Source organism: Neovison vison, chromosome 2 (genome assembly GCF_020171115.1).
Source record: "Neovison vison isolate M4711 chromosome 2, ASM_NN_V1, whole genome shotgun sequence".
Lineage (NCBI taxonomy): Eukaryota > Metazoa > Chordata > Mammalia > Carnivora > Mustelidae > Neogale > Neogale vison.
This window is the reverse complement of record NC_058092.1, coordinates 233420123-233444407: the sequence shown is the minus strand read 5'-3', so window position 1 is coordinate 233444407 and position 24285 is coordinate 233420123. Positions and strand designations below refer to the sequence as shown.

The 24285-nt window shown below is 38.5% G+C and overlaps 1 protein-coding gene across 1 annotated transcript in view; it reads right to left on the bottom strand.

Moving 5' to 3' along the window:
- ZRANB1 (zinc finger RANBP2-type containing 1) overlaps positions 1-24285 on the bottom strand; it is a 58261-nt gene that overhangs the window by 28480 nt on the left and 5496 nt on the right. The window contains exon 2 of the mRNA XM_044240709.1: positions 8229-9079. Within this exon, the coding sequence (XP_044096644.1) occupies positions 8229-9042 (814 nt within the window). The 5' untranslated portion in view covers positions 9043-9079. The remainder of the gene's footprint in view (positions 1-8228; positions 9080-24285) is intronic.

Sequence of the window (24285 nt, the reverse complement as noted above, 5' to 3'; positions counted from 1 at the left end):
TAAAAATACCATAACGTAAATCTATCAGAACAGTGAACTCTTTTACTAGCTCCCTCTCTGAACTCCCAGAAGATGATCTCTAAAAATTACACATTAGAACAAAGATCTGCGACTGGGCTACCAACTGGGCTACCAACTCGGAAGTGATGGTGGACGCGAAGCAGATCCATAGGACTGGGAGAATGTCCAAACACCTACGGTCCACTAAACTGAAAACAGGCAAACACAGGCTAAGCAAAGCAAAGCAAAGTAAATACTATAGAAGTATTATATTAAAAATCATCCAAGTTCAAATAGCATGACCTAACCACAGAATGCCCAGAACTATTAGCAAGTGACAGACTATCTTGGGACTCAACAATCAGCTTTCATTTAGGCGTATTTAGTTAGGTGACTTGGAAAAAGGGCAAGACTGAAAACAGTATTCACACGCATCAAACATTATTCCAAAGTTCCTGTAACAGTACTCCTTTCAAACACAGAGCAAAAACAAAAAAAGAAAACTACCTAAAAAAGAAAAACTCACTGTGAGTAAGAAATATATACTTGATCTTCATCTACTGTTCCTGGCACATAGCTGCTAAAACGCCTGCAATTTCCTGAAGTAAGATCCCTAGGGGCATCTTTTGTTGTAATATTTAGTTTTGTTCCCAGTTCCTGAAATAGTTCCAGAGAGATAAAGGGGAAACCGAATGTCTTTTGTTATTCATAAAACAAGCCCCTTTTTCTACTTCTGAGCTTATGTTAATGAGGTGACTTCTGGAAAACCCCTAAGGATGGGGGCTGGTTGCCAAGAGAACCAACCTTGGGATTGCAGGGTTGGAACTTTCAGCCCCGTTCCACTCCTATCTCAAGGGAGAGAAGAGCAGCAGGAGGGTGAATTAATCACCTGTGGCCAATGATCTGATTGATCTTACCTGTGTAATTACGCCTCGGTAAAAATCCTTCAACTACGGGGGCTGGAGAACTTCCAGGCTGCTGAACATGTAGAGGTACGAGGAGAATGGCAGCAAAAAGGACATAGAAAGGCCCCTCCCTTGCCCTCTGCATGTCTTCCATCTAGTTCTTGAGTTCTAGCCTTTTATAACAAACTAGTCATCTAGTAAGCAAAAGGTTTTCCTGAGTTCTCTGAGCAATTCTACCAAATTAACTAAATCCAAGCCAGGGTTATGGAAACCTGTGATTTATAACCAGTAGATCAGAAGCACATGTGACACCCTGAACTTGCTATTTGTAAAAAAAAAAAAAAAAAAAAAAAAAATTTGTATTAATTTCCAATTGCTGCTCTAACAAATTACTACAAATTTAGTGGCTTAAAAACTATTCAAATCTTTTATCTTAAAAACTGGACAAGACCAAACATTCCACATAGCTCTCAGTGGCTAAAGCCCAAGGTGTGCTCCTTGAGGATCGTCTAGGGGAGCCTTGCCTTTTCCAGCTTATAGAGGCTGCCAGCATTCCTCAGCTCAAGCCCTACACCACTAAGACCTCTGCTGCTCCACTGTCAAATCTCCTTCTGTGACACAGGTTCTCCTGTCTCCCTCTTGTTTATAAGGACCCTTATGATTGTGCTAGGCCCGCCTACCCAGACAGATAACAGGAGATCATCTCTCCATTTGCTGGGCCTTAATTTTTTTTTTTTAATTAAAAGATTTTATTTATTTATTTGACAGAGATCACAAGTAGGCAGAGAGGCAGGCAGAGAGAGAGAGAGAGAGAGCAGGAAGCAGGCTCTCTGCAGAGCAGAGAGCCCGATGTGAGGCTCGATCCCAGGACCCTGGGATTATGACCTGAGCCGAAGGCGGAGGCTTTAACCCACTGAGCCACCCAGGCGCCCCTGTTGGGCCTTAATTTAACTACACCTGCAAGATACCTTTTGGCACGTATAGTAGCATATTCATATACTCTGGGGATTAGAATTTAAATGTCTTGGGCAGGAAGGCATTTTTCTGCTTGTTACACTATTTCAATCAGTCATGTAAATCAGAAAAGTGGAAAGGGGATGGGTAGAGTGAAAGCAAGCAGTAGTGGGCACCTAAAAAATACAACTTTAGACATGTAACTCCACTCCCTAATAGCCAATATTTTGCAAGATATTTCATGTTTTATGCCTTCAGGTAAGTCATCAGTAAGGTATCGCTCTGCAGCAAATTAATTTTAAAAGCTAAAGAACACCAAACTAGATAATAAAAGCGTCTTCCGTGTCTTTCCTTATAATAATTTATATGCCCTTGGTTTCTTCTAAAGTTAAAAAGTCAGACACAAAGACATCTTAATAAATAGGTAAAATCGCCATTGTATCTTACGTCAAGGATTTCCAACTGTTTTGTTCTGATGTGGTACTTTTCTTGTTACACATCACCTTATTACCATTCCAGTTCATAGTACTACCATCTCTCAAAAACTAATCGTATAGGACTTTTTCTTCTGTTGAAGTTAATACAATTTTGTGTGAATTACTGCACAACACTCAAGTGACCAGACACATTTTATCTCTAAACTAAATAATACAGACACCATAAAAAAATTACCTTAGAACATTACATTTTGCAACACATTTGTTTTCCCAGAAAAACACTACAACCTTAATAGAAGTAAACTATTTATTTCCTTGAGAAAAACCATCCATATCCATAATTCTTAATAATGATAGAAAATAGAGTATTTTTAAATGTAATAAGCCTATACCTTGCTAATTTTTCATAAAATGACAAAAGTAAAAAAAAAATAAAATTAAGGAAAACAAGAGTATCAGTGAAAGCAAACAAACACATTCTGACATGTGTAGCACTATATACATTAGAGGTGTTTCTGCAGTTGCATCTGGCACTCCGGAGTGGCTATGTAAGGCATGGTACACAGACAAGGGACCAAAATACAACTGGCATCAGGACAGAAAATAACAGCCACAAATACTGATTTTCAACACAGATACGAGAAAAGGGGAAATATTTGATCAAACAGAACTATCTTTGCAGACAACCTGAAATAAAAAGTCAATTCTAACATTTTCTATGTTTTAAGAATCACAGTTATGGGGCACATGGATGGCTCAGCTGGTTAAGGGTCTGCCTTCTGGAATCCTGGGATCAAGCCCGGCACTCGGCTCCCTGCTTCTCCCTCTCCTCCCTGCTCATGCTCTCTGCTGCTATCTGTTTCTCTTTCTCAAATAAAGAACTAAAATCAAAAAAAAAGAAAAAGAAAAGAAATCACTTAAGTTTTTAAACCCATCAAAATTTTGCTCAGGAATACCCCGGACTATAATCATCATGATTCCGTTTCAGCTCGTTCACTGGTAAAGGAAATCGTGACTTAACCAGTGATTCTCAACAGGGGACACAAGTGCAGGCTTCAGGTCACCCCAAAGCCTGGGAACAACAGGAGACTTGACTGACACACACATTTTCTATAATGCCACTGGCCCCATAAAATCCAGTTTCAACCCTACACCACTTTACCCCTCCACCTACTCTGACCCCCCATCTCAAATCCTTCCCATCTTCATTAGCAGGGTCACTGGACAAGCTAAACGTAAGAAAGACAGAGCTGTTGCTGTAGACAGGAGACAAGGCGCCAAACCGCACCAACAGATCCAAGGACGACTGACTATAAAAGTGGTCCAGTAAAAAGTGCATTTGCTTTAGGACTTCAGGCACAGCATACACATGACTTTTTTCTTTATATCATATATCCACCAAACTGTCAGATATTCATCAGTGAAAGCAGGAAGACAGAGAAATGTAAGGTAAAGAAATCTGACTTCAGACTGTTCATATTCACAGACTGCCTAGTGATAAACTGGGGCCTGCCTCTTCTAAGAAGACTCTGTTGTACCAACTTCCTATCTTTTCCTGATAGGGAGAAGTCAAATGGCTCCCACAGGGTCAAGCCCCAGGAGTAGTCTGCAAAGTAAAAAATACAGAAAGCTTGGAAGAAAGTAAAAAATCTAGAAATTCAGAAAAGCAGCAGAAAGGTCTATCTGTCCAGATGCCAGTTTCGACAAGGGCGTATTCACTGAATGATTTAACAAATGCCTCAATGTCTGCTACATGTCAGACACTGTTTTAAGTACCAGGATATAGCTGTGAAGGAAACAAAATTCCCGCCACTCACAACGCTTAAATTCTAAGGAAGAAAGAGACAAATAATAAAGTGGCAAGTGTTATGAAGACAATTAAAACTGGGGGAAGGGGATGAGGACAGGGCTGGAACTGTACGTACAGCAGTCAGGGAAGCCTCACCAAGAAGGCAGCAACTACGAAAAGAATTTTAAGCAACTAATAAATGAGCTGATCGTGCAATCCAGAAAGGAGCAATCCAGGCAGAGCAAACTGCAAGAATCAAGGCCCGAGGTTGATTTGTAGAGAAGAAAGGTGGCCAGAGTGGCTAAAGGGAATGAGTGAAGTGGAGAGCAACAGACAGGTGGGAGAAGAACCGTGTTGGGGGAAAGGAAGGTGCAGAATACAGCTGTGGGGTCTAGAGGGACTCTGGCTCTTACTCTGAGCAACACAGGCGATCACTGAAGAGTTAGTTCGAGCAGAGTTTTAGAAGAATATCTCCTATAAGGAGAACAATTGGTAAAAGAGAAAAAGGACAGAAGGGATTATGGACATGCAGATCCTGTACGTATTTCAAAGGTAGAGCCAGTAAGTTTTTCTCACAAGTAGGAAAGGCATAAGAGAAAAAGGAGAATCAAGGATGACCGAGGCTTTGGGCACAGCCGGTAGAATGATAAACCAGCCATCGAGGGAGAAGGGAACTACGAAAAAATAGGTTTAAGGGGCCAGTTCAGTTTCAGCTTCGATAAGTTGGAAAGAAGTTGGAAATATTAGCTATTCAAGGCAAAATGTAGTATATACAACTGGATACACAAGTCCAGAGTTCAGGAAGACAGAAAGCTATCACCACAGATTTAATTTGGGATTCTTACATGACCCAGTACCTTTTCAAGGGATCAACCTGGGTCACAAATTAAAATGTTCTTCTAAAGGGCAACTGATTCAATACAATAGCAGAACTAAAATGGTGTGTTAGGTAGTAGTGCCCTGGTTCTCCAGGGGCATTATCTATCCAGCCGGAAAGGCTGTCTATGATTAGCACCAACATGACCTCCCAGAAAACACCTGGCACCAAACTGCACACATTCCAGAGACAACTGCACATTTAAATTCACACCTCTGTCTTTACCATCCCAGTTCCTACTCCCAGATTCCACTTTCACTGATGTCAGATCTTGGCATCGCTGTCCCCAATGTCCGCTCACTATATAAGATAGTAATAACGATTTAGGTGGAAATTATACCCAAAAGTCGTGTAAAAAAGAAACTTGCTCAATACTGCTGGCACTTTGGTTTACTTGCCTTCTTAACAACTAAACTCTCCTTAATTCTATCTTAACCAGCTACAAGGTTGAGACTTTTTCCAATTTCAAAGGGGTTAAGTCTCACATTTTATACTTAGTATAAATTTTATACTCAGTAAATACTTTATACTTAGTGTATATACTTCAGAGATTATTTTTTTTTATGTGCTACCAAGGGAACCACAGAGATGATTTTCTTAAATGCCTAACATGGACAAGCCATAATATACCACATCTAATGAAACCTGGAGAACATAAAGTAGGCAGAAAAAGGGAGGTAAAGATTAATGTTCAGTACATGTGAGCTTCCGTTAAACACAAGGTAAAAAAAAAAAATTTTTTTTACACATATTTCAGTGATGTTTACAAATCAAGATAGCACTACCCAATAAACACACAGTCATAATTTCTGGTACAACAGTTCAGAACCATATTGTATGGTGAAGTTAAAAGTATTTGTTGATAGGGAAAACAATGCACCTTACTAAAAACTAAATACAATTAATACTTAGCCCTAAGAACCTAGAAACTCTGGAGTGGGTGGGAATAGGGACCTAATAACAAACCATTTGGTAAATGAAATAAGATCAAACACAATACTGGACCTGCTGGCGTAAGTTTTTTGTTCCTCTTTAAAATGAAATCACAGCCATCAAAATGCATAGAGGTATAAAGATGATTACCCCAAAAGAAAAAAAGGTATGTGGAAAGAAATAAAAGGTAGCAGCAAAATGAGAGTCATCATAAAGAAGTAACAGCCACACAGACAAAGTTATATTGATTTGTCTAATCTGTGTTTCAAGAGAAAATATTTCAAAGCAGAATTACTTATCCTGAGATACACTAACTTGAAGAAGGAACCTCTGATTTCTAAAGGATTCTAAGACCCCAACATAAGTTAATAATCGTCACAATGTACTTCACTTCCATCTGTAAACGTATATGTACTATAAAACAACCTTGTACTAAATGTATGCATAGTCCATTACCACCTGCAAAAACGATTTAAGAGTTTCCAAAAGGCATTCAAGTAATTTAAAGACAATCATACCTAGATACAAAAGGTCACATAAGATTCCATTTATATGGAATATCCAGTATAGGTAAATCCAGAGAGACAGAAAGCAGACATGATTGCCAGGGACTTGGGAGAGGAGGGGAGGTAGAGGTTTACAGGGTTTCCTTTTGGGGTGATGAAAATGTTTTAGCACCAGACAGGTGGTAGCTGCACAACACTGTGAATGCTCTAAATGCCACTGACTGTTCACTTTCAAAATGGTGAATTTTATGTTACGGGTTGACTTTGGCCTCAATAAAATAAATACAATGTATCTCCTTTAAAAAAAAAAGAAAGAAAGAAAATTATGCCATATAGGGTACCCCAACTTGGAGGGGGAAAATAATCTATGGGAGGAAATGGAAAAACACAGATAATCTAAAATGGGTCAGTGTGCTCTCATCCGTACTCCTCGGACAGAAGAAAATTGGAGCTAAGAGTTACTAAGTGCCTATTGTGTTTTGGTGTTCAGAAGGACTCACCTTCTGGGACATTCTTTTTACCAGAACAAAACTAAAATAAAAAACTCAGATTTCTTGAAATCTACGCTTAGGACTTACAAGTTCATATAGTTACATCTTCTGTTCTTGAAGCTATACTCAGGAGGGTAAACAAAAGAAATTCACACCTGTAAAAAACATACACATACAGCTAAGCTATATTTAAGGCTTAGCTACTGTTCCACACAATATCTAACTTTAGTCACTCCGAATAATCCTTTACAAAAATTTTCTCTACAAAACAGAATGTCAGGGGTGCCTGGGTGGCTCAGTGGGTTAAAGCCTCTGCCTTCAGGCTCAGGCCGTCGTGATCCCAGGATCCTGGGATGGAGCCTCACGTGGGCTCTCTGCTCAGCGGGGAGCCTGCTTCCCTCTTTGTCTCTGCCTGCCTCTCTGACTACTTGTGATCTCTGTCAAATAAATAAATAAATAAAATCTTAAAAAAACAGAATGTCAAAGCAAGCACCACCCAAAATATCCCCAGTGGGGATAATTAAACCCCATTAAATTATCAAAAATTATGATAATTTAAATCAAAAAACTCAAAAAGCTAACCTACTCAAAAGAAACAAAAAAGCACAGGGTGTCCAATAACTGCTTTTGTGAATTACATCACAAATATTTAATTCACAAGGTTGGTAAAACTAGAGAAAACCCTGCTCTCTAACATGTCCTGGTCCTTCAACAGGTCTGAACCAGTAACTTGGGATCAATATCCAGAATTTCTTTAGGAAGTACTAAAACCACAATACACACACACATATCATGATTGGAACTGTGGAATCCAGCTGGCTACGTGAAATCAGTTTTATAAAATTTGCCAGTATTAACTACATGACATTCATGTTAAATTAACATCAGTATTTTCAAGGTCAATGTTATGTTTGTTCAACTTCTTGGAGTCACATTTTTGTGATATTTTTAACATCTGACTAAAGCTTCTGTCATCACAAGATGCTCACACTGTTTACAAACACTCCGAAGCAGCAGCTGGTGTTCCTCAGTCACATCTTGTTAAAATAAACAGAGCAGCAGTTTCAAACTCCAGGTATATTTTTCTCCTATTGATGTGTAAAAAACCTTACTTAAGAAGTTTTTCTCCTTAATGATGGAAAGACACACAGTGAAATGGAGGCGATTTAGAATAAAGTTATAACAAGATCACAAATACAGATTATTATGCATGGACAGTGGGAGTACAGCTATCATGCTGAATGACCTAAATCCTAAATAATATTGGTACTGTTTATATCTTCCATGTCATTCTTAATACCTATTCCCATCCCTTTCAAAAAATGTAGAAACTTACCCACACAAGCATTGAGGAATAGCCAATCGGTCTTTTTCATCCTGTTTTTAATTTGTTTTAGTTTTTTAAAGTCCACTTCAAGTTCCTCCTTGCTGCCAACAGCACCAGCCAATTCAATCCTCTGAAAATCCATTTTCATTTCCGAGTCCCGTCCGGTAGTGGGGGGTGATCTTCTTTGGCTATTCCCACTGCTGCAGCTTCCCCTCCACCGAGCTCGGTCTTGCTCATTTATTATTGAAGAAGCCTCTTCAGTCTCTGCCAACTCTATTGCTTCAATATTATTAGGTCTGGGATGGTCACAAACAACACATTTCTTAGCCTTGGCCCAGTTTTCATACGTGCAAATTGAACAAGTCCAGTGCTGGGTCCTTGTGTTCGGTTTATTTCTATCATTGTATTCCTCACAAGGATCAACAGAAAAAGCAACTGGTCTTGAACCAGATCCTGAGGATTGAGGAGATTCTGTGGGACTCCTGGTCCTACGCTGGGATAAGCACTGGGTACATCTGATTGCTCTTGGCCAGTTCAAATAGGTACACATGTGGCATGACCATTTATTTGCATTTTCCATGCTGTATGAAGACTTAACCCTGGGTCTTGCGCTAGAGTCTGGACATATCAAAGGACTACTTCCTCCTTCGGTGCTGGAGGGATCCCAATCTCTACCAACATCACTTGAACCACTTTTAAATGGATCTTCTGTGATAATTGTTCCACTTGGTCTTTGGGCGCGACACATAGTACACTTGATCGCAGATGGCCAGTTTTCATACGTACAATATTCACAAGCCCACTTAATTCCACGTTCTGACATTGTGCTCTTCTTGAAGTGAGTTATGTCAGGCAGGAAGCTATAAATAATTAGGACATAGTTATTAAAACAATAACTACATAATTCCATCTCTGTGCCCCAAAAGTACCCTTCAACTTACAAAATAGAAATCTCACAAAAGCAGCCTGTGAGATTTAGCAATGAACTATCCTTACTTTTCCAATTTCCATTAGAGACACCAGAGATAAGTTTCCAAAGAAAAATCTTAGACCTCAGGGATTTAATGAAATTGCACTTTAGAATGCAGAAGGGATAAGCAGAAGATAAAGGGAGGTTTGTTCAAAGAGGGAAGCAAGTTAAAACAGAGAGGCCACTAACAGATGTTTAATTTAAGCCAGGTCATCACCACCGATTTAGAAGAGTAACCAACAGTTAAGATTCAAAGAGAAGGGAAAGAACACAAATCACATAACTTAAACATGTAACCATTCTCAAATTATGAACAACATAGATTCTTATGCTATCTAGGTACAGCATCCTTATGCTTGATTCACTGAAGAATTCAGAAGATCAAACAAAGTCAACTCTATCATTTTTGCTAAAGGAAGAAAAAGCACCTTAAAAGTGCTACTTATCCACTGCTCTTATTAATAAGCACAGGCAGAAAAGAAAAATGTTGAAGAGTAATCCTTACAATCAGAAAAGGAACACTATGAAATACAGATCAAGTTCCTTGATAGCCTACACCCTTCAAAATCTACTTATCTCTGAAGCACAAAAAAATAAAAACTACACATCATCTACTGGGACAATAAAATCAACAGAATGTCCCTAAGATAACTATTAGCATACTCATGCCAATATAATTTTGAATACTCATACTCAAAATATTCAGTATTTAAAATACACTCAAAATTCAATTCATACTAAAAACCTATATTCACTATTTAAAAAGGTTCATAGGATTCTACACTGGGCTTATTACTAACACTACACTAAAATGAAGACTTCATGATTTAATGCCAACTAATTTATGAAGTAACTTCCACAGCAAATTTAATAATTACTTTTTTTAAATTTCTTTTCAGCAGAACAGTATTCATTGTTTTTGCACCACACCCAGTGCTCCATGCAATCCGTGCCCTCTCTAATACCCACCACCTGGTTCCCCCAACCTCTAACCCCCCCGCCCCTTCAAAACCCACAGACTGTTTTTCAGAGTCTATAGTCTCATGGTTCACCTCCCCTTCCAATTTCCCTAAACTCCCTTCTCCTCTCCATCTCCCCGTGTCCGCCATGTTATTTGTTATGCTCCACAAATAAGTGAAACCATATGATAATTGACTCTCTCTGCTTGACTTATTTCACTCAGCATAATCTCTTCCAGTCCCGTCCATCTTGCTACAAAAGTTGGGTATTCATCCTTTCTGATGGAGGCATAATACTCCATAGTGTATATGGACCACTTTATATATGTCCGTTGTGTATATTCATCCGTTGAAGGGCATCTTGGTTCTTTCCACAGTTTGGCGATCGTGGCCACTGTTGCTATAAACATTGGGGTAAAGATGGTCCTTCTTTTCACTACATCTGTATCTTTGGGGTAAATACCCAGTAGTGCAATTGCAGGGTCATAGGGAAGTTCTATTTTTAATTTCTTGCGGAATCTCCACACTGTTTTAATGGCTGCCACTAAAGCGTGACTCTTCATTTACTTATATCCCTTCTCAACTAAATATCATCCTGCCACATATTTTTAACGAGAAAAGTAAAAAATCCTAGGCAGAGTAACAGAAGCTTTTGCCTCCCTTTCTCAGGGATTTTTCCTGACCTGAAAAGCTTCATCTTTCACTTTGTATGTGTTTATTACTGTGTCCCTGTTTGCCAAGTCCTCACCCCATTTATAGTGTGAACTCCATTAAGAGGACAAATTCACTAGAAGAAAGGCTATAATTTATTAGCTAAAATAAAAATCACACTTACTAAGGTTTTAGTTTCCATGCTATAACCTCCACCTTGCACATGGTTAGAATAAAAGTATGACTTATAAATCAGACCAAAGACAAGATTCAGTCTTCATGCTGGCTCAGATTCTGACTTCCTCAGGAGACACTGGCAAAGCGTGCTAAGTAGTTCTGTCTGACTGTGAATAGCTAGTCCTGTAAAGGAAACCAAAACTGAGTTTCACTTGAAGCCTGCTATTTTATCCAGTATTTATTTTTTAAAAAGCCTTTATTTTAATCCTACTCATTTCTTTTAATAATGAACTGTATTTAGCATTGTAATTTAGTAAGTTAAATTTATTTAACAACAAAATTAGCTAACTCATTGCGCTGGTCAGTCAAAAAGACATGGGAAAGACATTTTTCTCTAAAGCCTTAGCCGTGTGTGTATGTGAACTAATGGAATCCCTAATATTCACTGAGTCGTGCTAAATCAGTTCCTACCCATACTACTTGTTATTATTGAAGAGAGAAAGGATGTAAAACTAAGTAGAAAAGCAAAAAATACTGCTTGTATTTAGCCTGAAGTCTTTTTCTCCTTCAGCAACTGTATTTTCCCCCTAACCCAGGTTATTTATATTTATATTGCTTAGATTTTGAAATTTAGCTTGTACACAAAGATTACATACACTCCAAAAGCAGTCCAAAAGTGTGCTAAAGAGCAAGAAACTATAATCATACAGTTCATATTTCATATTCACTAGGCAGTTTCTTCCTTTAGTTTCTCAGGAATGAACTATAAATAAGTTGCTTGTGCTACTAGAAAAAAAAACATGGTCAAGTAGAAACTTATCATGACAAGAACAAATGACATAATGAATATATATACAGGGCTACTATATGTAATTTCAGTATTTCATTCAAAATATTCACATTCAAAATTTCATGCTTGCTTCACTAAGTCTTAGTTTGATATGTTTATAGGCTCAACTGAACAGCTTGTAAATTTACATTATCTTAGCTCACCTTCATGGAACTAATGTGCCAGCACAGCGTGTTTAAATGTCCACATCTTACCAAAAAAACAAAAAACTGTCATAAAAAATAGAGTCACTGTCATATATGCCTGGTAAGTAGCCTCCCTCTTCAAAAATCCAGGTTAACTAAGCAATACCAAAACCATGCTCCAAAGTTTTAAGGCAAGTGAATTATATTAAATAATGATGTATACAGTGTCAACTCTATGCGAAATTGAGGCTTTGGAGAAAGACCGTTTTTTAGTAACTGAAAACTAAAACTCACTGGAGAGGATTATCTGAGAGAGCCATTTATACCTGCTGTAATCAGTAAGTGGAATGGAAGAGTAAAGATGACTTTGGCTGAACTATATGATTTTGCATTACTGACAACAAATTAACACTAAGTACTTCTTTACTTCCAGATGTCAAAAATCCCCCAAAAAACATAAAATTATTTTTAATAGCAACCAGCTCTGAGAATTAATACTGTACAGCAAAATAAAACTGTTAAAAATATCTTTTATGTTAACATAGTCATATATCCAAGTAAATTTAATTTGCAAGTCTAATTTTACATGGAAACACTTCTAAATTCTATCCAATGAATTATACTTGCATTAATTGGTGCAATAAAAAGCAAAAACAAAATCTGCACAATCTGGACCCTCTTTAAGGAGAACCACACACAACTTCTACTCTTCAAACAAATACTCCGGTGGTTCGAATGCCACACCAACAATTCTCATCCTGTGGATCAAAGAATCCATGAATCCATTCATGCATCAAGCTCTACCTGCAGACAGACTGAATAATGTCTCCAAGTATATCAATCAGTCCTAAACTGACAACTGCTTTTGAGTATATACTTCCCAGATGAAATAATAATAAAAGCCCAAGTATTATGAGTATACAGACTAATGATCAGGGGAAAAGAGAAGCTATCAATTAAACATTTTTTATATTGTCATGCTTAATAATGAATTAATTAGCCCATATTAGTGAAGCATTACCAAACACTGTTGAAGAACCAGATCCTTATTAAAGGAAATTCCTCAAAATCATAGCTACCCTACAAATTCTCCCAAGCACCTACTAAAACCCTATGGAAAAAAACGGGAGAAGTGAAATAATCCTCATCATGTATAAACTCCTTAAGAAAGAAACAGGGCACCAGGGTGGCTCAATTGCTTAAGCATGTGCCTACGGATCAGGTCATGATCTCAGGATCCTGGGATCAAGCCCCAGGTCAGGCTACCCTGCTCAATGGGGAGTCTGCTTCTCCCTGTCCCCCTCCTCCTGCTATGTATGCTCTATCAAATAAATAAATCTTTAAAAAAAATAAGAAGAAAAGAAACAGAGAAGCCCCCTTGCCAGTTAGTTTCAAATGGTAAGTCATCCAAATGAAGGACTAATAGCAGTCTTTAAGGTTTTGTATTAGCCTTATTTTTTTTTTTAAGATTTATTTATTTATTTATTTATTTATTTGACAGAGAGAGAGAGAGAGATCACAAGTAGGCAGAGAGGCAGGCAGAGAGAGAGAGGAAGGGAAGCAGGCTCCCCGCTGAGCAGAGAGCCCGACGCGGGACTCAATCCCAGGACCCTGAGATCATGACCTGAGCCGAAGGCAGCGGCTTAACCCACTGAGCCACCCAGGCACCCCTGTATTAGCCTTATTAAATATGAGTCTGTACTCAGTAATATAAACACTAACTCATTAATATAAATTGTTGATATAAATATTAACATAAATCTATGGAAATTTATAAATGCTCAGAAAGCATCTTAGCAGAACAGAGATGCAAGTTAAAACTAGGTTATTCCAAGCATGCTGAATTTTCAGGTTCTGTTACAATATCACATGATAATTCTGAACTGTAATACTGATATATAAAAAGTACTACTTAACTCTTTAAACCAAAACTCCCACACAGTCATTCCCCTCTCTTCTCCTCCGCATCTTTCTACATCACTGTCCTTCCTCACAACAGTCAACAGAAAAAAACAACTGGCCTTAAGCAAGATCCTGAAGACTGATGATACAGTGAACCCTTTATCCATAAAGCTGACCTCATTTCAGGGCTCCAATACCTTATCACATCCTACATTAAACCTCTTCTCCTCCTCTCACAGCAAACCCTTAACCCTGATTTCTCCTATATCCATTAAGGAACCATGAGGACCTTCTGCACCCAGCACAGAAAGGCAGAATCCTCTTGAATTTTGCCCTTCGCCCGACCAGGGTCTCTCTAGTGGTTTCTGTCCAATCAGTTCCTTCCTTCCCATTTCCCACTGCCTTCAACCCTTCTCAGTTCAGGTCAGAACTACTATAATAACCTTCTAAGTACCTTCCCTTTCTAAATCCACCCTTCCTGTAATCCACAGCTTACGGTTACCAGAAAAATCCTAATAGCAAAGCACTCTTTCCTAAGCAATTCCACAATAGTAAGAACTCCCAACTCCTTCCCATAGTCACACACACAACCCACCTCACAGACTCACTCCCAAACACCTCACACATACCCGAGCCTCATGCAATTACCACCCCCAACCCGCCCCAATGATACATGAAGGCACTACCTTTACAAACCCAAGCATAACAGATACACATGCCCAACCTGTGGCAAATCCCATCCCTTCTTCAAAGCTCGGTTCAAGTCTCATCTCTCTTATGAGTGTTTTCCAAATCACTTCAAGTACACCAAACCACCACACTTCCACTGGCATTTGGCACTAACTGTATTCCCTCCTGGTACTAGTTTCCAGAATACTGATTTGTGTGTGTTGTCTTCCCTGTATTATTCCCTCCCTCAGTTTTCAATCAGGTAGCCAAGCTTTCAAAAACTGTGGGTCAGGGACACCTGGATAGTACAGTCCATTAAGGGGCAGACTCTTGGTTTTGGCTCAGGTCATGATCTCAGGGTTGTGGGATCAAGTCCCACATCGGACTAGGCTCCACAAGCAGCATGAAGGCTGCTTAAGTTTCTCTCCCTCTCTCCCTCTCCCTCTGCCCCTCCATATCCTCCCCACCCATGCTTGCTCAGCACGCATGTACACATTCTAATAAATAATTTTAAAAAAACAAACTGTGGCATGGAGGGCATCAAGAGGTATGAAATGTGGACCAGCCCTGTGTTTAGTAAAATCCACAGAACAGACCATATTGAGTGTACTGAAAAAAGACAGGAAAAATTTCAGGCAAAAAGAAATTTTAGGGGATGGGATCCACTCCTGTGGCAAGACCTCAGTAGACAATTTCCACCAACAACAACTAGGTATATCAAACCACAGGCACTCATGAGCGGGTTAACTACTCAAGTCCTGCAATATAAAGGACACAAGTCCTTTGTGTCTTGTAAAGGTCATAAAAACTTTTGCAATCATTAAATACCTTCTGAAAGTGCTAAATCTATGTGAAATTTTGTAAAAAGTAATCAAGAATCAGATCTCAAGGGATGCCAGGGTGGCTCAGTTGGTTAAGCGTCTGCCTTTAGCTCAGGTCATGAGCCCAGGATTCTGGGATCAAGCCCCTGTCAGGCTCCCTGCTCAGCGGGGAGCCTGCCTCCCCCTCTCCCTCTGCGGCTCCCCCTGCTTGTGCTCTGTCAAATAATAAAATCTTTAAATAAATTTTAAAAATTATACAGAATATTCCCATGGCGTATCTAGATTGAGAACTATTACAAAATCTTTAAAAAGTTGAGCAATGGGGCGCCTGGGTGGCTCAGTGGGTTAAGCCACTGCCTTCGGCTCAGGTCATGATCTCGGGGTCCTGGGATCGAGTCCCGCATCGGGCTCTCTGCTCGGCAGGGAGCCTGCTTCCTCCTCTCTCTCTCTCTGCCTGCCTCTCTGCATACTTGTGATCTCTCTCTCTCTGTCAAATAAATAAATTAAAAAAATAAATAAATAAAAAGTTGAGCAGTAAGACCTTAAAAAATTATTTATAAGGGGCACCTGGGTAGCTCAGTCAGTTAAGTATCCAACTCTTGATTTTGGCTCAGGTCATGATCTCAGGGTTCTGAGATCAAGCCCCGCTTGGGAAAGACTCTCCCTCTCCGTCTGCCCCTCTCTCTTAAAAAGAAAGTAAAAAAGTTATTAATAAAACAAAATATACTAAATTTAGCATCTAAAACTGAGTGGGGAAAAAAAACAACTTGGAAATAGTCACCATGGTTCTCAACTATAAAATACCTTAAGGGTTTTTTTGTTTTGTTTTGTTTTTATTTTGGAGGCAATCCCTGAGACAGAAGATACTACTAAAGCCAGCCTAGAGGCATCTGGATGGCATAATGAGTTAAGCATCAGATTTCAGGTCAGGTCATGAGATAAGCTTGAGATTCTCTCTCCCTGCCTCTGCACTTCCCACTAATGCTCTCTCTCTCTCTCAAATAAATAAATCTTAAAAAACAAAAAACAAAAAACCAACCTGATTTCCCTTAAACTAATACACTAATCCAAATTACTAAAGAAACCACAGTATATTGATTAAAATTAAAGAAAAGGCTTCCATTTCATTTGGCAATCGAAGAAGGGAGAATCTCCCCCAAATGACAGATGTGTATGAACTCCAGCACCTATATATAGTCTGTTTTAAAGGAAAGTAAAGACTGCAACATAGCAAGTAAATCAATTTTCTCTTAGAGCCTCAACTCTCACATCTGTTAAAAAAAAAAAAAGAATTAAGATAATCTCGAGAATCTCCACCCCATATACTAAACTGTAACTATCAAAGCATCTCACTATTCTTCAATGTAAAGATTCACTTTAAAATCTTGTTCATTGAATTTGTTTTGCAAATACTCTATTTCCAGAGATAATGAAACATTTTCCTAACTTTTCCCTGCTCCATTTGTTACAAGTTCTGGTAGCAAGCCCAATTTTTAAAATACATACTAATATCAAGGTAACAATCACTTAATAGATGTAAGCAGTATTAAAAACTTATTTTTAAAATAAAGCTATCAAAGTCATATACCATACCATCTATGAATTACTTGTGCCAAATAATAATAGTTATCAAACCTGAGTAAGATCAAGCTTCCAGATCTAATTACCAGTTTGCAGGATTATAGGGGATAGACAGAACTGATTCCATGGAGATGCAATCAGCAAACTCCTGTGGGGGGGGGTGTGCATTAAAACTTAAATGCATGTTAAAATTAACCTCAACACTGATATGATATTAAGAAATTATTAAAGGTGTGATTAACAGTGCGGTACCTATGCTCTTAAAAAAGACCTTTTCAGGGCACTTGGGTGGCTAAGTCAGTTAACCGTCTGCCTTCAGCTTAGGTCTCAAGATGGAGTCCCACATCAGGCTTCCCACTCTGCTTTTTCCCTCTGACCCTCCCCCTTCCATTGCTTTCTCTCGCTCTCTCTCTAATAAACAAATTATATATATATATATATATATATATATATATATATATATATATATATATAATTTTTTTTTTTTTTTTAAGTCCTTTTCAGGGTGCCTAAGTGGCTCAGTTAGTTGAATTTGGATCAGGTCAAGATCTCAGGCTTATGAGATCAAGCCCTACATCAGGCTCAGCAGGGAGCATGGAGCCTGCTTAAGGTTCTCTGTCTCTCTGCCTGCCTCTCACCCACCTTCCTTTCTTTAAAAAAAAAAAAAAAAGTCCTTTTCTCTTACTGAAAATATTTACATTGCTGTAAAATGTCTGGAATTTGCTTTAAAATACTCCCCTGGGAGGAAGCAAGAGGAACATAAATGAAACAAGACCAACCATGAGAATGAAATGAAAATGAGAATTCATTTTCCTAGTCTCTCTCTATGTATGTGTGTATGCATGTCTGAAGCTGTTCATAATGAAAAATTTTAATTTTCATTATTTTTCATCATTTTCAAATCTATTACGAAAGTAACAAATGCTGTTCAAGACTGAGAATTAAGGCTCAGACTATTCGAAAAAGAGCATCGGAGGGGCATCTGGGTGTTGCGGTCAGTTAAGGAAGGGACTCTTGGTTTCAGCTCCAGCTGTGATCTCATGGTCCTGGGAAGGAGCCTCAAGTCAGTCTCTGTGCTCAGCATGTAGCCTGCTTAAGATTCTCTCTCTCCCTCTGCCCCTCCCCGCCCCCATGCTCATGCTTTCTCTCTAAAATAAGTAAATAAAATCTTAAAAAAAAAAAGAGCAAGGAAAGAAGTAGTACACTGCATAATATTCAGACTGCTACTCAAATGTTTGCCAGGGGCCTGTGACAGTCTACAAACTCTTTACTGGTCTATAGAGAAAATGAGAGTGAGCATTTTCAAACTTCTGTGGTAATTTTACAGAATTTTATGACTGTTGAGTCTAATAATAAATATTTGTGTTTGAGAAGCAATGTTAAAACATTTGTAAAACTTACAAATACAGCTTCTTTCTAATAACTTGCAGGTACAGTTCAAAAAACAGAAAAATCTCTCAAAATATGAACCAAAGTTTATTTCAATGTAAACTTGCACAGGTGAATGTCACCCTTCAGAAAACTAAGTTAAAAAGTGATTTTTAAAAAAAGGTCTTTTCAATGTCTCTCATGAACAGAGACACAAAAATCCTCAACAAAACAAACCTCAACTCCAACAATGTATAAAAAGAATTATACATCACAAGCAAGTGGGGTTTATCCCAGATATCCAAGGCTAGTTCAATTGTTCAAAAAAATCAATTAATGTAATCCTTCATATCAACATACTAAAAAAAAAAAAACCCACAAGATCACACAAATACAGGCAGAAAGGGCATTTAACAAAATTCAACAAGCCCATTAGAATGGCCAAATCCATGAAGCAGGGGGTAAACTCTCAGCAAATTAGAAATACAGGGGAAGGGCGCCTGGGTGGGTCAGTGGGTTAAGCCGCTGCCTTCGGCTCAGGTCATGATCTTGGGGTCCTGGGATCGAGTCCCGCATCGGGCTCTCTGCTCAGCGGGGAGCCTGCTTCCTCCTCTCTCTGCCTACTTGTGATCTGTCTCTGTCAAATAAATAAATAAAATCTAAAAAAAAAAAAAAAAAAAAAGAAATACAGGGGAACTTCCCCACCATGGTAAAGAGCATATACAAAAAACCCACAGCTATCATATTTAATGGTGAAAAACCAGACACTTTCCTATTAAGATCAGTAATAAGGGAAAAATGTTTCCCCTCATCATTCTTTTTAACAACAAATTAGAAATTCTAGCTAATGCTGTAGGAGAAAATTAAAAGTACACAAATTGCAAAGAAAAATTGTCTTTACTGACAGATAGGACCGTCTATGTAGAAAACCCCCAAAAATCAACAAAATGACACCTAGAGCTAATAAAGTGATTATAACAAGGGTGCAGGATAAAAGGTTAATATACAAAATCAACTGCTTTCCTATAATAACACAATGAACAAATGGAATTTGAGATTAAAAACATTATCACCATTTACATTACCACCCCCAAAATTTAAATACTTGGGTATAACTCTAACAAAACACATACAAGACCTATATGAGAAAAACTATAAAACTCTGATGAAAAAAAATCAAAGAGGAACTAAGTAAGTGGATTATTATTCCATGTTCATGGAATGGCAGACTCAAAACAGTCAAAATCTCACTTCTTCCCAACATGATCAAGAAATTCAATGCAATCCCAATCAAAATTCTGTGGGTATCAACAAAGCAATTCTAAGTTTATATGGAGAAGCATAATTTCCAGAATAACCAAAAAGTAGTGAACTAAGAAAAAGTCTGAGAACTGATCCCCCTAGCTTCAAAACTTACTATAAAGCTACAGTAATCAAGACAGTGTGTTATTGGCAAAAGAATGAGATAGAACAGAAACAGACCCACAAATATAGTCAACTGATCATCGACAAAGGAATAAAGGCAATACAATGAAGAAAAGATGTCTTTTCCCAAAGGGGAAAAAAAAAAAAAAAAGGCACTGGAACAACGAGACATCCACACGCAAAAAATTTACACATAGACATCACATCCTTCATAAAAATTCACTCAAAATGAGAAACAGACCTAAATGTAAAATGAAGAACTAGAAGATAAAATAAAAGGATATCTAGATGACCTTAGCTATGGCAATGACTTTGTAGATAAAATACCATGAAAGAAATACTTCTGAAGTATTTATTACAATTTAAAACTTCCACTCTGCTAAATACAGTCAAGGGAATGAAAAGATAAGCCAAAAATATTTGCAAAAGCCCTATCTGCTACAGAATTTTTATTCAAAATATACAAAGAACTCTTGAAACTCAACAGTAACAAACAATCCAATTAAAACATGGGCAAAAGACCTAAACAGACAAACCTCACCAGGAAAGACCTACAGATGGCCAATAAGCACATGAAAAAATGCTCAACATCCTATGTCAATAGGAAAATGCAAATCAAAACAACAATTAGATACCACTACACACCTATTATAGAATGGCCAAAATCCAGAACACTGACAACACAAAATGCTAGCAAGGACATAAAGCAACAAGACCTCTCATTCATTACTGACAGTAATGCAAAATGGTACAGCCACTTACGAAGAGTGACAGTTTCTTCATACAACCCAGCAACTGTGCACCTTGGTTATCTACCCAAAGTCGTTGAAAACTTATGTCCACAGAAGTCTGCATACAGATGTTATTCGTAATTGCCAAAACTCGCAAGCACCTTCAGTAGGTGTGACACATGATCTAAAGTGAATGGATAAACTGTGGTAAAATGAACTACTACTCAGGGACGCCTAGGTGGTTCAGCCAGTTAAACATCAGCCTTTAGCTCAGGTCATGATCCAAGAGTTCAGGGATCGAGTCCCATATCGGGCTCCCCGCTCAGCCAACTCTCCCTCTGCCTGCTGCTCTCCTCACTTGTGCTCTAACAAATAAATAAATATTTAAAAAAAGAAAGAAAGAAATACTATTCAGTACTAAAAACAAGTGAGGGATCAAGCCATAAAAAGACACAGAGGAACCTTAAATGCCTATTACTAAGTGGAAGAAGCCAATATGAAATGGCTGTATACTGTGTGATTCCAATTACATGATATTCTAGAAAAACCAAAACTCACGAGTCAGTGAAAAGATCAGTGGTTGCCAGGAATTGTGGAGAGGCAAGAATGTACAGGCAGAGCAGAGAGGATTTTTAGGATTGTGAAAATATGCTGTATGACACTAAAATGGTATATACTTGTACAACCTATGGGTTTTGACACATACAGTATGGCGATATGAAAAGTGAACTTTAAATGATGGAATCTGGCTGATAATGATCTGTCATGGCAGATTCATCAATTGTAAACAAATGAACCACTTTGCTGATTAATATTGGGGGAGGCTATGCCTGTGTTGGGGCAAGGGATATAGAAGAACTCTTTATAGTTTCTGCTCAATTTTGCTATTAACCTAAACTGCTCTAAAAATAAAGTCTATTTTTTAAAATCTGCTCCTTAATTTTTTTTGTCACTAATACACTGGAAACTCTTCAAAAAAAAAACAAAATCAGCTCTCAAAGAATGATGGAGAGTTTTAGAAAGACCACAGTAACTTTTGGGTTGAACCTAAAGCTGCTCTAAAACATAAAACCAAATCTGAAATAAAGCCACACCTAAAAAATTAAAAAAAAAAAAAAAAAAAAAAAAAACAGAAATTACTACAAAGAGCTCCTACTGACCAAATTTGGATCAACTTGAGCATCACCATAAACAATAACAACAAAGATTTTATTTTTTTAGATTTTACTAATTTTTTTAGAGGATATAAAGAGAGAACAAGCAGGGGAGGAGAAGCAGAGGTTGAGGGACAGGGAGAGGGGAAAGAATCTCAAGCACACTCCACACTGAGCACCGTCAACCAGATTCGGGGCTTGATCCCAGAACCCTGGCATCACGACCTGAGCTGAAACCAAGGGTCATGCACTTGACAAACTGAGCCATCCAGGCGCCCCAACAATAAAGATTTTAAAACACTGACTAAAATAAAAATTTGTAAGTTTACATAGACATTGATAAATACACAAACAAGTAAACGAGAAAGCTCCTCCTTGCAATAAAAATCCAACTAATAAATGCAAAAAGGGTAACTGAATTCGAAAATCACTATTTGCGGGCACCTGGGTGGCTCAGTCGGTCAAGTGTCTGCCTTCACCTCAGGTCCCGATCCCAGAGTCCTGGGATAGAGTCCCAGGTCAGGCTCCAGGGAACCTGCTTCTCCCTCTGCTGGCAGCTCCCCTTGCTTGTGTGCTCTAACAAATAGAATCTTTTTTTTTTAATGGCAGACTCCAACACATAGTCTGAAATTTTCTTTTGCCTTTATAAAGATCATTAACGGAGTAAGTGCCAAGATTGAGTAAGATTTGTAGAATCTTGGGGCACCTGGCTGGCTCAGCTGGTAGAGCATGCAACCTGACAGGTCTTCAAGCATCTACTCGGTCACTGAAACACAAATACACACGCACTTCAAGAATATCCTACAGGGGCACGTGGGTGACTCAGTGGGTTAAGCCTCTGCCTTCAGCTCTGGTCATGATCTGATCCTGGGACTGAGCCCTGGGTCAGGCTCTCCGCACAGTGGGGAGCCTGCTTCCCCCTCTCTCTGCCTGCTTCTCTCCTTGTGATCTCTGTCGAATAAATAAATAAAAATCTTAAAAAAAAAAAATCCTACATTTTCCTTTAGTAATCTCCAGTGCCTTCCACCAAAGTGTTAAGGTGAAATCTACTTTAATCTACTAGGGGAAGATCAGTTCCATCTCTTGATATTTGTACTCATTTCTCCCATATACAGGAAAATTTACTGTACTTCTTAGATGCAAATTCAAGTCCCTCTCCACTTCTTATTGAATCTCAGATATTGGCCAAATGAATAAGACCCAAGGGTCCATTGAAATAAATTATGATAATGCCATACCTGTCTTTAAGTAGGTACTAAAACCAATAACCTCAAAATCCATATCCCATAATTAATATTACCAACAACTGCCATCTTGAAATAACACCACCTTAAATTAGGCCACAAAACACTTACATTATTACTTCCCTTAATCCTAAAAACCCTCAGGTATTCACCCCTAAGATACCTAGAATCTCCCTGAGCTACAAGTACATTCATTTTAATGAACAAGGAATCCAGGGCACTAGGAAAAGTAAAAATGACTTGCCCAGGGTCACAAAGCTTTAGGAAGTAAACCCCAAATTCTGACTCTGGTTTTTTCTCATTAGTCTATCACAGCCTTCCAGGATTACAAAAACATTTCCCTAGAATAAAACATGAATATTAGGTGACAGGACAGGCTGACTATAATCACTGTCTCTAGCTACCACAAGGCACTGATACTACCTCCAAAATAAATCCCAAAATTTTGATTTTCCTCCAGAATCCCCTACCACAGCCCTAGTCCCAGCCATCAACTCTCCTGTGGATTACTGCAAAGCCTCCCCACTATTCTTACTGCTTCTTACCCTATCCACCACCCATACACAGAACCACAGGGATTCTTTAGAAAATGTAAACAAGATCACAACATAAGGATTTAAAGCCTCTAATGGCTTCTGATCCACTCTGAATAAAATTAAAATTTACCAGCCTTTCTCAAAAATCTCTACATAAAATTGGAGCTCTGTTCCCTTTTACCAGCAAGCTTGATCGCATGTTAAGAGTTTTGTATCTGAAATCTCTTCTGCCTAGAATGCTCTAATACCCAGACTTGCATGTGGTCAGCTGTCGTCACTGAGATCTAGGTTTTAACACCACCTCCACTCAAAGATTTTCCCGGACCACTCAGTCACATCCACCACATGACCCGGCTTGCATTATCTGCAGCGCACTTATCACTAGCTGGTTTGTTTTCCTTGTCTGCTCCTAGATTGCCTCTCCATAGAGGAATGTAAATACAAGTCTTGTTCACCTGGGTATCCCAACATCCAGTATGGCTGCTTTTTAACCTGAGTAGGTCATTACTAAATGTTTTAATTCAGTAACAGTTCTATATAATCTACTTTTTTAAAATCCTAAACTTCAGAACACAGAGTAGGTGCCCAAAAATTAATCTGCTAGATGAATTTCTATAAAAATAATGCCTTCAGATTTTCAACTTAATAAATATCCCCCACATATCCCACCATACACACAAAGGGAGATAGACGAAGTGGGGAGACAGAATTCTCTCTTCCTATCTGTAAGGATGAGCCGTACGGAAGATGGTCAACTCCACCTTTCTTTGGGCGGTCACTCCACCAGCCCCACAATACAAGCTCTGGGGAAAGTGAGGCAAGGACTAGACAGGAGTATCTTTCCAAACTCATCCACATGCTTGAGCTATCCTGAAGCCTCTGCTGGTCCTTAAGCAAGGCATG